This window comes from Maylandia zebra, linkage group LG22 (assembly GCF_041146795.1).
Source record: "Maylandia zebra isolate NMK-2024a linkage group LG22, Mzebra_GT3a, whole genome shotgun sequence".
Classification (NCBI taxonomy): domain Eukaryota; kingdom Metazoa; phylum Chordata; class Actinopteri; order Cichliformes; family Cichlidae; genus Maylandia; species Maylandia zebra.
In genome coordinates, this window is record NC_135187.1 from 30,524,877 (window position 1) to 30,539,527 (window position 14,651).

Consider the following 14,651-nt stretch of genomic DNA (forward strand, 5'->3'; position numbering starts at 1 on the left):
GTCCTTTCCTTTGGCAAAATGGGTCAAAAGAAGGACTTGACAGGCTCAGAAAAGTCAAAAATAGTGAGATATCTTGCAGAGGGATGCAGCAGTCTCAAAATTGCAAAGCTTCTGAAGCGTGATCATCGAACAATCAAGCGTTTCATTCAAAATAGTCAACAGGGTCGCAAGAAGCGTGTGGAAAAACCAAGGCGCAAAATAACTGCCCATGAACTGAGAAAAGTCAAGCGTGCAGCTGCCAAGATGCCACTTGCCACCAGTTTGGCCATATTTCAGAGCTGCAACATCACTGGAGTGCCCAAAAGCACAAGGTGTGCAATACTCAGAGACATGGCCAAGGTAAGAAAGGCTGAAAGACGACCACCACTGAACAAGACACACAAGCTGAAACGTCAAGACTGGGCCAAGAAATATCTCAAGACTGGTTTTTCTAAGGTTTTATGGACTGATGAAATGAGAGTGAGTCTTGATGGGCCAGATGGATGGGCCCGTGGCTGGATTGGTAAAGGGCAGAGAGCTCCAGTCCGACTCAGACGCCAGCAAGGTGGAGGTGGAGTACTGGTTTGGGCTGGTATCATCAAAGATGAGCTTGTGGGGCCTTTTCGGGTTGAGGATGGAGTCAAGCTCAACTCCCAGTCCTACTGCCAGTTTATGGAAGACACCTTCTTCAAGCAGTGGTACAGGAAGAAGTCTGCATCCTTCAAGAAAAACATGATTTTCATGCAGGACAATGCTCCATCACACGCGTCCAAGTACTCCACAGCGTGGCTGGCAAGAAAGGGTATAAAAGAAGAAAAACTAATGACATGGCCTCCTTGTTCACCTGATCTGAACCCCATTGAGAACCTGTGGTCCATCATCAAATGTGAGATTTACAAGGAGGGAAAACAGTACACCTCTCTGAACAGTGTCTGGGAGGCTGTGGTTGCTGCTGCACGCAATGTTGATGGTGAACAGATCAAAACACTGACAGAATCCATGGATGGCAGGCTTTTGAGTGTCCTTGCAAAGAAAGGTGGCTATATTGGTCGCTGATTTGTTTTTGTTTTGTTTTTGAATGTCAGAAATGTACATTTGTGAATGTGGAGATATTACACTCAACAAAAATATAAACGCAACACCTTTGTTACTGCTCCCATTCCCCATGGGATGGACGTAGAGACCTAAAATTCATTCCAGATACACAATATAACCATCCTTCCCAAACAGTGGTCACAAATCAGTCCAAATGTGTGGTAGTGGGCACATCTGCTATATTGAGATAATCCATCCCACCTCACAGGTGTGCCACATCAGGATGCTGATCTGACATCATGAGTAGTGCACAGGTGTACCTCAGACTGCCCACAACAAAAGGCCACCCTGGAATGTGCAGTTTTGTCTCACAGCAAAATGCCACAGATGCCACAAGCAATGAGGGAGCGTGCAATTGGCATGCTGACAGCAGGAATGTCAACCAGATCTGTCGCCCGTGCATTGAATGTTCATTTCTCAACCAGAGAATATGGCAGCACATCCAACCGGCCTCACAACTGCAGACCTCGTGTAACCACACCAGCCCAGGACCTCCACATCCAGCAGGTTCACCTCCAAGATCGTCTGAGACCAGCCACCCAGACAGCTGCTGGAACAATTGGTTTGCACAACCAAACAATTTCTGCACAAACTGTCAGAAACCGTCTCAGGGACGCTCAACTGCATGCCCGTCGTCCTCATCGGGGTCTTGACCTGACTCCAGCTCGTCGCCGTAACAGACTTGTGTGGGCAAATGCTCACATTCGATGGTGTCTGGCACGTTGGAGAGGTGTGCGCTTCACGGATGAATCATGGTTCACATTGTTCAGGGCAGATGGCAGCTGAGAATGTCCCAGTTTTTGCATGGCCAGCATACTCACCGGACATGTCACCCATTGAGCATGTTCGGGATGTGCTTGACCGGCGTATACGACAGCATGTACCAGTTCCCACGAATATCCAACAACCTCGCACAGCCATTGAAGTGGAGTGGACCAACATTCCACAGGCCACAATTGACAATCTGATAGACTCCATGCGACGATGTGTTGCACTGCATGAGGCAAATGGTGGTCACACCAGATACTGACCGGTTCTGGGTCCCCAGACCCCCAATAGCGCAAAAAACTGCACATTCCAGGGTGGCCTTTTGTTGTGGGCAGTCTGAGGTACACCTGTGCACTACTCATGATGTCAGATCAGCATCCTGATGTGGCACACCTGTGAGGTGGGATGGATTATCTCAATATAGCAGATGTGCCCACTACCACACATTTGGACTGATTTGTGACCACTGTTTGGGAGGGATGGTTATATTGTGTATCTGGAATGAATTTTAGGTCTCTACGTCCATCCCATGGGGAATGGGAGCAGTAACAAAGGTGTTGCGTTTATATTTTTGTTGAGTGTATATTGGTTTCACTAGTAAAAATAAATAATTGAAATGGGTATATATTTGTTTTTTGTTAAGTTGCCTAATAATTATGCACAGTAATAGTCACCTGCACACACAGATATCCCCCTAAAATAGCTAAAACTAAAAACAAACTAAAAACTACTTCCAAAAACATTCAGCTTTGATATTAATGAGTTTTTTTGGGTTCATTGAGAACATGGTTGTTGTTCAATAATAAAATTATTCCTCAAAAATACAACTTGCCTAATAATTCTGCACTCCCTGTATTGTAAGGTAGACCCAACAATAATACATACAGAGGAAAAACCCAACAATCATATGACCCCCTATGAGCAAGGACTTTGGCGACAGTGGGAAGGAAAAAAGTGTGATTCAATGCAGAGAGGTCTATTAATACATAATGAGTGAGAAAGGTGACTGAAGAAGAAATACTCGGTGCATCATGGGAATCCCCCGGCAGCCTACGTCTATTGCAGCATAACTAAGAGAGGATTCAGGGTCACCTGGTCCAGCCCTAACTATATGCTTTAGCAAAAAGGAAAGTCTTAAGCCTAATCTTAAAAGTAGAGATAGTGTCTGTGTCCCGAATCCAAACTGGAAGCCTGAAAACTGAAGGCTCTAAAACATAGGTGTCAAACTCTGGCAAATGACCTATTAACTGTTGGACCAGTTCTTAAATGAAGTTTCAGCATTTGCCTTACACATAACCACTTGACTAAGGTTGATGAACTTTGGTTCAGTAGTTTTTGTGTTACTGACATGATCACATGTCAGTTTTACCTTGATGGAGGCATAACCTAAAAACTCTAAATGAAAATGAATTATATTATTCTTGGACCTTGAGGATAACCTCATTCTCCTCAGTTCCAACGATTCTTTCAGTTTGGTGCAAATGTGTCACTTTAAATTAAAAACATATAGTAAAAGACTAACAGCTGTATGGTCGACAGAGGCTGTGGATTGTGAATGAAATTCAGTAGTTTGAAGACAAGAGAGGCGCTAACTGTTTTCAGTTACCTCAGCTAAATCAAGCAATGGCAGCAACTACCAGTGGGAATCAAATATACCACTGAGGTGCACTGGAGCAGTGGCACCAAGCACCACCAAACTGTGAGGTGTAACTTGTAGAAGTAGACAGAGTAGTAAAACTGGGGCATATTGTTTTGAAATTGCAGGTTTTCTTTAAATGACTCTGGTGGTTGATTGTCTCTTTGCAAATCATCACTCATTAAATTAGAAAAATAATAATCAAGAAATCATAGCTTCTGTGGTGTCAGATTTGTAAGGGAGTAGGGTTAATTGAGCCTTTCACTTGAACTTTTATTTGCAGCTTTTTTGCATTTTCTTGAACCTAAAGAAAGGAAACCTTTTGGAGGCATGTTGTTTTACGCAGTGGTTTTATATAATCTGGCCCAATTAAGCTCCAGTTGAGTCTGACACCCTTACACTAGAGGGCAACTGACACAAAGTCCATTATAGCAATCAACCATCATCAAAGGGATTGCTTTGTAGCTGATGGAGTATAAATAGGATGGAAACCTCCTAAAATAAAGCTGGTGATTGCCTTTTAATTTTTTCACAGCTTGCAAACAGCTGTGGTGACCAACCGGTCCCCCAGACACTGAGCATTCAAGACCATTAACCTCTGGGTGACCACTTTCGACTGTGATTACACAGGTTGTCTGGTGGTGGACAGCCAGACAGTTTACTCGCTCTCTGCTGACTGGATCACTCTCAGGCAGTTTTTGCATTAGCGAACTCGAATCAACTGGTTGGCAACTGGCTGTATTCTGATTTTATTCCTGTATAAAAGCAAGGCTCTGAATGTAAGTAGTCAATGTGAACTTCGTCATCTTTATCAGACAGAAACAGATTTGTGATTTCCATTGATTTATGACAGTTAATTACTGTATTATCACAGACAGATTGCATGTAGTTGTAAAATGGACTCATTCAGTTGCAAGCTGATAGCAGACTGACTCCATCTTATTTCCATTTTATCATCATCTTGATACACCAAAGTCACTCTGAACGTGGTAACTGACAGTGCCACTCACTGCAGCCTTGTCCCTGTCTTTAAAACAGTTTATTCATTTTTTCACATGGTTGCAATAACTTTGGCACCGCAGTCTCCAATCATTATTTTTCCTAGTGCAACTGTAGCATTAAATATATCTAACCAATGCAATGAGTTTTCATAAATTTAGTGTTTTATTTATTTTTTGTTAGCCCAGGTCAGACCCTAACCCTGTGATGGGATAGACAAGACTAAAATAAGCTCTGACTTCCTTGAATTTCCACTCCCTGTTTCGTATCTACAGTGTGTTAGACAGCCCCAGACTCTTTCCACTAATATTTGCAGGGAAACAGCTGTGCACTATTTCCTGACCAAACTGTTTGTTCTCATCCTTGAAGCTCTTTTTTTTCAATAGAAACAAACCTTGCAGTTCAAAGACACTTCTGACAGAGCACAGCCATACAAGAGAGATTTATCTCTCTTGTATGGCTGTGTGAGATGGTCTTATTGCTGCTCCTTGTCGATGATGCGGTGGGTGATGGGGGGACGACGACGCAGTAGAGCACTTCTGAACAATTCAATCTACTCACTGGCCACAGAGTGCAGCAAAAGACCAACAAGAATGAGGCAAAGACGATGCAGCACAAGGCAACTGTCAGCATGCTCAGTGTTTTCCACACGACAGCTCCTCTGTGTTAGTGTTTGTGATTTGTGTAACAGTTATTGTGTACATCTCTGTGAGAGTTGCCATTGCTTTCAGACGCCGTAGTGGACACTTTGCACCAACAGTGGGCACATAATAGAAGAAGAAAGGAGAAAAATAAAGCTGCATGTCAAACCTTTCATAGTGGCTGAATGTTGCCATTGTACAAGTGTCCCTCCATTCTTTTTTGTAATTTTTAAAACCTGGTTCTTTGATTGTCATGCTAGTTTGCCCCCATAGGCATTCCTCTCAGTGATGGTTGGATTTTCACTCCTTATTGCTTTTTGGCCATTCAGAAAAGCTGTGGCTGCACAACATTTCAGTAAATCTAGACTGAGTTAGGAGTTTTTGTGCAAAGAGGAAACATAAGGCAGATGCAACTTTGTCTTAATATGCTTTTACAGGTAAGTCATTGAAACTGTTGGTGACAGTCTCTCTCCTCTTGTATCTTAGCTTGTTTCTGAGTTTTCCAGGAGAGCGCTGTCACTGCAACCATGGTAGCAGGAAGCATGGAAGTGCATTTACACCATGGGACTGATAATGTTTTCACATATTTACAGGGCATATTTAAGATTTGGTCCTGTGATCAGGTGTTTCAATAACATATAATGAGTTTAATTCAGCTGGTGATCAACAACAAAAGTTTCCAAGCCAGAACCACTGACTGGTAATAAAGCCATAACCATCTTACCAGACAAATAATTACAATGCTGTTTTCCAGTCATGCTGGCATTTTGTAATGTAAAAACTGCTCCTTGAAAAAGCTGACCTAATCTCAAATGTTGTGTGTTGAGGTGGAACTTGCTGTCTTGCAGACAAAGATGTGGGAATCTGCCAACAACCAAATCATCAATGCAAGGTTTTTGGTGTAGCACATTCTTTGCAAATGAGCTTAGAAAGAAAAGCATCTGGACTTCTTTAAGTAGCTTGAAGACGTTTCACCTCTCGTTCAAGACGTTTCTTCAGTTCTAAGGTCAAATGGTGGAGATTTAAGATTTAATAGATTTAAGCCCTATCAGAGTATCCCACAAGAGGGACATGGACCCCCTACCTCTTCTTAATCACACGAGCCAAGGTGTGAAAACGGGTGTAGGTCACAATCAGCCAAGGTTTCGGTGGTGAACCCACCATTCTTTGCAAATGATTGTCACCAAGTGAAAGGGCATCAACCGTCTGCAACCACTGGCACCAGGTGGTTATACCATGTCCAATGTGGCCGACAGGTCACAAGTAGTGTGTGCAAGATGTGTCCTGAGGAACCTCAATAGCTGCTGCTCCTTCATGTTGGAAGGAGCTGATTGAGGTTACTCAGGCATCAGATCCCCATGGCTCTTGAAATCTTCCAAGTGGTGAGAGATTTTTCAATTAGGGCCCAAACATGCTGGAGAAATGATCATACCTGGCCAGGTAGTGCCAGGTGTTGCTGAGACAATGCCACAACCTGACTCCAGGTGTTGGAACGATTTGTTTTGATTTGTTGATTTGACATGAAGATGATTTAAAAAGACAGAATCCATCTATGAAAGGCATTCTCTTAAATTCCCCAACTTGTCTGAAATTCCTTTGTGAACAGGTAAATTGCTGTGCGGAAGAAAAGACCGGAGTTTATCTGGGTGGGAATTACACACACAGACACTCGCTGCACATGGTAAAGCCCAGTGAAGTGAACAAATGAGAATAGTAAATTGATCCATTAAAATCTTGGGTGTGCCAAAGACAGGAGCAGCTCAGTACTTGAAGTGTCCCTGTTTGTTATACGGAGCCCACTCCAACTTACTGTGCATATCAAAGGTTAGCCGTCGCTTCCTGCATTGTTTGGTTTACATGCTTGTCTTCAGCTGTGACGGGGTCAGAGTCCCCTGACTGCTGAGATGAATAATTGCATGCTTTTAATTTGATCCTCAGCGGTACATCTATGTACATCAGAGGCTTTTCAGAGTGGAGAAGGAGCAGAAGGGAGTGGAGAATGCACTCAGCCAGAAAGCCTCTGACAGAGAACAATACATATACACTGGTCAGATTCAAACGAAGGGATGGCATCATCAATTGCAAATGTGTCACAAACAGACAGATTCCCCCGTGGACACGGAAGAGCAGAAAAACAAAGGAAGTGCGAAGCATGCTGGTTGCCATGTGAAAATGAGCGTGTTCCTTAAGGATTTGGATAGTAGCACACTTATTTGTTTTGGCTTCAGACTCATTACTTTGGATGTGAAATGACAGCATGTGGTTAGAGGGTGGATTTTAGCTCAAATTTGAATGGCCGTGCTGCAATAACACATGAAGCTTCAAAATTGCCATGTGATGGTTTGCCACGGGAGCATGAGGACTAAAAGATGGATTCCCGACAGAGGGAGAGTTTTAGGCACACACACTTACAGATTTCTATTTTTATTTAATATTTAAAAAAGCTAACTTTACTGACACGACTCACATAGCTGTGGGTAGTACACCAAAGGCGATCAAATGATTGCTTTTTCCAAATATGTAGCACATAAACTGTAAATGGGTATGCACTTATTTTTTCAGAGAATACAGTTATATTTAGCACAGTATTATAGTTTCTGCAAGCTGTCCAAATCTTCCTTAAAAGAGAGAACAAAGCGGTCGAAATTGGCTGATAATTCTCCCAAAAATGAAGCTGATGGTATTCTTTTAATCTAATAGTTATTGTGTTATTTCATATTTCTCAATTGGAGTGTGAAGCCTAACCTTTTTATCTACTGTCAACTGTTTTATGGAGATTATCTTGTGATGGGAGTCATATCCACTTTTGAAATGTATGGGATGCTGTCTCTGATTTCTTATAAGTTTGCTTCCAGACCAAAAAGTTACATGACACAATTTTATAATTTTCTTAATACCACCTTGGGACTTGCACCCAAAGCATATGTTAGTCTCTGCACTACATCCCACCCAAGAGGTAACGACACGAAGTGGGAATCTTGGCCTGTCAGTCCAAACTGGAAAAACTGATAGAGCTCAGAAAGGCTTAGTTGTTCCTGTCCACATGCTTCTATGTCCTCGAACTCCAGCTTGCCCTTGATGGTATTTTTGCTCTTGTGCCGCCTGGAAATTTATATTTTTGCTTTTATGATAAACAGCTCTTGATTGAATTGTCATGAGCTTTGATGAAAGAGGATAGATTGTAATGATTAGTGACCTCCTGACACCAAGAGGTTTAAAGTTTCAATCAAGATTCACATTTGTGGTGTTAGGAAAAATATTACAAATTGTAAGATTGTCATCCTCAGAACTAATTAAAAAAAATGATTTCAGTATCACAGAAAAGTTAAACAAAAAGCGATTATCTGAGCCAGAGAGAAAGTCTGTGTGATGTTTGTGCCTCCTATTTGTACTATGACAAACTTATAATTGTGACACTAACAATTGTTCAATTGTTGTTAGTTTTAGATGCATCACACACACACACACACACACACACACACACACACACACACACACACACACACACACACACACACACACACACAATAATGATGAATAATTCATTCATTTTGTTCACTGCTTTCATTTGCGCTTGGCTAACACTGCACTGCAGTCATTGGATTAACTGAATCATTGAAAACCATGAAAACAATCCGGAGCAGTGTTGTCAGTGTTGTTCTCCAGTATAAAAGCAGTAAATATGCACCTATCCTGCACACTGAAAAAGAGTAAAGGTGTACTGTATGTATTAGAGTGTAGTTCCTGCATATGAAACACGCTGTCATCACATCAGTATATGACAACTAGGAAATAAGAACAGATTGTTATTTCAGAAACCCACTGCCTCAGCCATGACTAGCAAACATGGCTGTATACTAAAAATGTTTCAAGGATTAGTCAGTTTCAAGCATCCCATCATTTCATCACCCCGACCTGTCGCAGCAGATGGCCCCGCCCCTCCCTGAGCCTGGTTCTGCTGGAGGTGTCTTCCTGTTAAAGGAGAGTTTTTCTTTCGCACTCTCTCCAAAGTGCTTGCTCAAGGGGGGATCATATGATTGTTGGTTTTTTCTCTGATGTATTATTGTAGGGTCTACCTTACAATATAAAGCAGCTTGAGGTGACTGTTGTTGTGATTTGGTGCTGTATAAATACAATTGAATTTAATTCATTCTTAGTTTTAAGATTCAGTTAAACTGATGACAAATGGACTGGTTCTTAGCACTTTTCTACTCTTTCTGAGCACTCAGGGTGGTTTATGGCACCCCCCAACTCCATTCCTTGTAACTGTGTACTTCATGCCTAAAGAGGAAGGTGATGGTTAGCTGTAAAGCCACTTATTACTGCCTGCAGTGTGGAGTTCTGGCTGTTAGCCTGCAGATTTCTTGCTAGCTGAGTGATGTACAGTAAAAACTCCATGTCTAGTGAAATATGTATGTGGGTAAGTTTGATGTCAAGCTACAATTTTGCATTCAGTTGCATTCAGACTGGACTCTTCCATGACATGTTTCCTGTTCAGCAAGACTGAATAAACTGCTTAGTTTTCATGTTACATTCTTTTAGAAATCCTAATATTCAGCATGATTGCTGTTTACTCTCATTTAATATGTGACCTCACTTTTACTTTAGTGGGTTATTGCTTCTGCTGCTGTTTTTACTGGGTGAAAAATTGCAACTCCAGCTTTGCCTATCAGTCATTTACATGGTCCTTAATGGGCTTAGCGAGTTTGATGTCTCAAGGGCAAAAAACCCTGCTATTTGCAAAGCAGAGTTTATACTCTTAAAAATGCATGAGGCTGACTGAGCAAATGCGAAGGCAAATGCAAAGGCTTACATATTCACCCTTGTGCACATTCCGACACAAATTCAACACCCCAGTGCTTGTAGATGGTGGCTCTAATGGGCTGCTGAAGTTGCCATATGTTTGCTGTATTTTGTCTCTGTTTTGTATCTCCTCATATTTGAATGTAAAACCACAGAAACTGCAAAGCAAAGAATATTTCTCGGCCATTAATCACACTGAGTCATGTCAGAAAAATGTAAAGTATACTCACGCACTTTATGTTTTCAGTTTGCTCCAGGGGTAACTTTGACTTAATCAAATAAAGTCATCTCTTATAATTATATTTTTAAATATTCATGAACTCTATTTCATCAGGCTTGGAAAAATAGATGATTTTACAGTAGATTATTATGAAAAGAGGTGTTTCATCTTAAAAATCCAGCATAGCCTCATTTGTCGGGGACTCTTCACGTTAACACTATCTTCACATTGTACACCTCTTAAAGCCTTTTGTTTAGTGCGGTTTGATGCGTGACTCAGTGAGGTTGCCTAAATCAGATAATCAAAGCGTGTACTTATAAGCTTCATGAATCTTTCAGCACCTTCTCTGCTGTGTTTTGTTCTGTGAGAGGACAGACACATTTTTGTTGTCAGAGCTTAAGTGGCAACCTCGGCTGTCAATAACAAACCCTGTAGATGAAATAACAAGCCTTAAAATACCTTCTTAATGACTGGCTCCATGCTGTGTCCTAACCTCACCTTCATCTAAAACACTTTTGGATTTGTTTCTCTCGCTGAAGGTTGTAACACTTGTCTTTGTGTTGTTGTTGTTTCCCCCTCCTCTGCAGGGTGAGTGCTCCCAGAGATGCTATAACATCTTTGTTCTGGAGACAGTGTGCGTCGCCTGGTTCTCCCTGGAGTTCCTGCTGCGCTTCATTCAGACTCAGAGCAAGTGTATGTTCCTGCGTACGCCTCTAAACGTCATCGATGTGGTAGCCATTCTTCCCTACTACATCACCCTCATCGTGGACTCTCTGTCGGTGGGTGGGAAACCTGCAGGCTCAGGGAACAACTACCTGGAGAAGGTGGGGTTAGTTCTCCGAGTTCTCCGAGCACTACGGATCTTTTACGTCATGAGGTTGGCCCGCCACTCCTTAGGCTTGCAGACCCTCGGCCTAACAGTGAGGAGGTGCACGCGTGAGTTTGGCCTGTTGCTGTTGTTCCTGTGCGTGGCCATGGCTCTTTTCTCACCACTCGTTTTCCTAGCTGAGAGCGAAATGGGCGCAAAGCAGGAATTCACCAGCATCCCTGGTAGCTACTGGTGGGCGGTCATCTCCATGACTACAGTCGGTTACGGGGACATGGTGCCCAGAAGCATCCCTGGCCAGGTGGTGGCGCTTAGCAGCATCCTGAGCGGTATCCTCCTCATGGCCTTTCCTGTCACGTCCATCTTTCACACCTTCTCCCGCTCCTATGTTGAGCTGAAGGAGGAGCAGAGCCGGGCGCTCAGGCAGAAGCCAGACTCGCAGGACAGCACCAAGTCGCAGAACAGCGAGGACTCCCAGGAGACGGACAGCTACCATGGCATTACAGAGGCCACGGCTTCAGCCATACAGCGGAGAAAGTCCATGGCTGCTCAGAGGGCAGCTGAGATCAGAGCGTCCATGAAGACTTAGCCTCTCTGTCAGCCTGTCTTTTTTCAAGCGGGAGCCACAGAGGCTGATACCCAGCACTGGGACTTCAAAAATGACAAGCTGCGGCACTGTGAACAGGGATGAGGTTTTCTCTGTTGAGCTCGGGGTTTCCGCTTTGAACGTGTGAAGCGCTTGTGCACCAGAGTGTGTCTGAATTTCACAGGTTTTACAGGAGAGCCGCAGACGAGGTCTTTTTCGTTTTTTACAAATCTGATTTTAAAATATAGGAAACAACACAATATTCACACTTAAATATCTTTAAAAAAACAAAAACAAACCTAATGGACCGTACTCTCACTGACTGTGACTCAGTTTAGTCTCTGAAAAGAAAATCTGCTACTAAAACACACGTGTTCTTGTTTAGACCTCAGAATAATAGTTTATGTTCCTCATGTAGCTGCATTGAGTGGATTGTGTGAAATAAAGGTGTTTGCTGAGATTTTAAACATGCAGTTTATTATTAAGATCTCAATTCAGTATTTAATTATGTGTTGTATGATCTCAGTGCATTCATTTCCAGTGGAACACAGCTATTTACTCTCAACATAATGATATAACACTCATTCATCCGTCAGAGGGCTTTTCAGTCTGCTGGGATGTTTTGTTGTTTTAATTGGCAACTGACAGGAAGATTGTTCCCACATTGGCATCTCCATTAAAAGGCTTTGCCTGATGCACAGGGAGATGCTTCAGTAGCATAGTCTGATAGTTCATGCGTATATGCTTATGACTGATACCAGCCTCATGTGTTGCCAAAAAGCAAACTAGAATAAACATTAGCTTAGCTTAGCATAAAGACTGGAAATGGGGTGAATACAGGCACGATCTGATGCGATGTGTTGGTGCTGTTCCTGGATCATCAAAACTATTGTTCAACATTGCAAGTGATCATTTGCATAGTCGTGATGTAACCATTTTGTTTTGTGTAAACACCACACACCAAACCTTAACCCTCACCTCATAACCATAAAGACAACCCTAATTATAACCTGATCACCTAACCCTGACACTTAACTGCCCCCTTTTCAGGATGTTTTCTTGAGTGAACATCAGCAGATTTTTCCATGTCGTAAAACTATGACATCATAACAATGTGATTGGTCACTTCTAAACTGGACCGACATTGACTATGATGATTCTGGTACAACACCAACACTGGGATTAGGTACAGCTGAATACAGGGCTGGGTTAAGCCTGCTATGTTAGTGTGCACAGCAAGAAAAAAATAATAATCCTGAGCTAGTGTTGTGGTGGTCAACAGCTGAACACAAAAGGGAACCAGCTGAAAGTTGGAATCTAGACAAATATACATTCTAATCATATATCTGAAAGATCTGGAAAAAAAACTCGAGACTTTTTATTATCCTTCAAAGGTTTTTTTGGTTGTTGCTAGCTGAGTATAGTTCCCTGTGTATTTGTTTATTAAAGATACTAATGTTTAGCTCAGATTATAATAGCTGCCGTTATAGTAAAAAAGAAAGAAACAAAAACAAACAACTTTTGGACACAATTTTTTGTCCATATGAAGGATAGTTTTTCAATTAACTTACTCTAACACTGACACATGAAGATGTCCACCCAGGGTCTCCCAATCTATCCACAAAAGCATTCACGTGAAGAAGGTCTTGTTGACCTGTGACAAACATGGACAGGTCTACTGGCAGCAAAGTGGCTTTCAAAGAAGCAATGTGTGTGTGCGTGTGTGTGCGTGTGTGTGTGTGTGTGTGTGTGTAGTAGGAAGAGAACTGAAATATAAATATAAAAATGTGTGAACATAACTCACAGCGGGAGAAACACACATAGGGAGAAAAGCTGGCTGGAAAAGGGGCGACTGGGTCAGTCAATGGGCTTACCAGTATCACGAACTCATCATTACAGCACAGCAAGATCTCAGATTAACCTCCTAAGACCTGAACTCTTCCACAGCATGCATTTTTAATTTCTCTTGATATTTGGGCATATTGGGACCCGATGAATATAAAAATAAAGAATTACCAGATTTTTTTTTTTTTACCTGATTGAGAGCCACATGTGAGGATATTCGTTTAAAATTTCGATAGAACAGTAGCAGTATAACATCCTCGTAAGTGGATATCACTTGGTCTAAATAACCCAAAATGTGATGTCCACATATGTGGACGCCAGGTCCTAGGAAGTTAATTATAACTGCATATTTCATTAAAGCTTACATTTTCAATTCTAAATTAATTTGCTCCCTAGATGAAGGTTGTATCCTTTCAGATGCTACCATTATCACCCCCCCCCCCCCCCCCCCCCCCCCCCCTCCAATCTGTTGTAGCAGATGCCTGCCCCTCCCTGAGCCTGGATCTGACGGAGGTTTCTTCCTTTTAAAAGGGAGTTTTTCCTCCCCACTGTCACCAAGTGTTTGCTCATAGGGGGTGGTCTGATTTGGGGTTTCTCTGTATTATTGTAGGGTCTTTACCTTACAACATAAAGCGCCTCACAACTGTTGGTGTGATTTCGTGCTATAGAAATATAGTTGAATTCAAATGAATTAATATTGCTATTTTGAGCCTAACTCAATTCAATTCAATTCAATTCAATTTTATTTATATAGCGCCAAATCACAACAAAGGTCGCCTCAAGGCGCTTCATAGATACAGAGAAAAACCCAACAATCATATGACCCCTATGAGCAAGCACTTTGGCAACAATGGGAAGGAAAAACTCCCTTTTAACAGGAAGAAACCTCCGGCAGAACCAGGCTCAGGGAGGGGCGGGCCATCTGCTGCGACCGGTTGGGGTGAGAGAAGGAAGACAGGATAAAGAAATGCTGTGGAAGAGAGACAGAGGTTAATAGCAGATATGATTCAATGCAGAGAGGTCTATTAATACATAGTGAGTGAGAAAGGTGACTGGAAAGGAAAAACTCAATGCATCATGGGAATCCCCCAGCAGCCTACGTCTATTGCAGCATAACTAAGGGAGGATTCAGGGTCACCTGGTCCAGCCCTAACTATATGCTTTAGCAAAAAGGAAAGTTTTAAGCCTAATCTTAAAAGTAGAGATAGTGTCTGTCTCCCGAATCCAAACTGGAAGCTGGTTCCACAGAAGAG

General features: G+C 42.3%; 1 protein-coding gene across 1 annotated transcript in view; it reads left to right on the top strand.

Moving 5' to 3' along the window:
• kcng2 (potassium voltage-gated channel, subfamily G, member 2) overlaps positions 1-12,267 on the top strand; it is a 44,707-nt gene extending 32,440 nt beyond the window's left edge. Inside the window, exon 3 of the mRNA XM_004563698.3 lies at positions 10,729-12,267. Within this exon, the coding sequence (XP_004563755.1) occupies positions 10,729-11,556 (828 nt within the window). The 3' untranslated portion in view covers positions 11,557-12,267. The remainder of the gene's footprint in view (positions 1-10,728) is intronic.
• Positions 12,268-14,651: the final 2,384 nt, after the last annotated feature.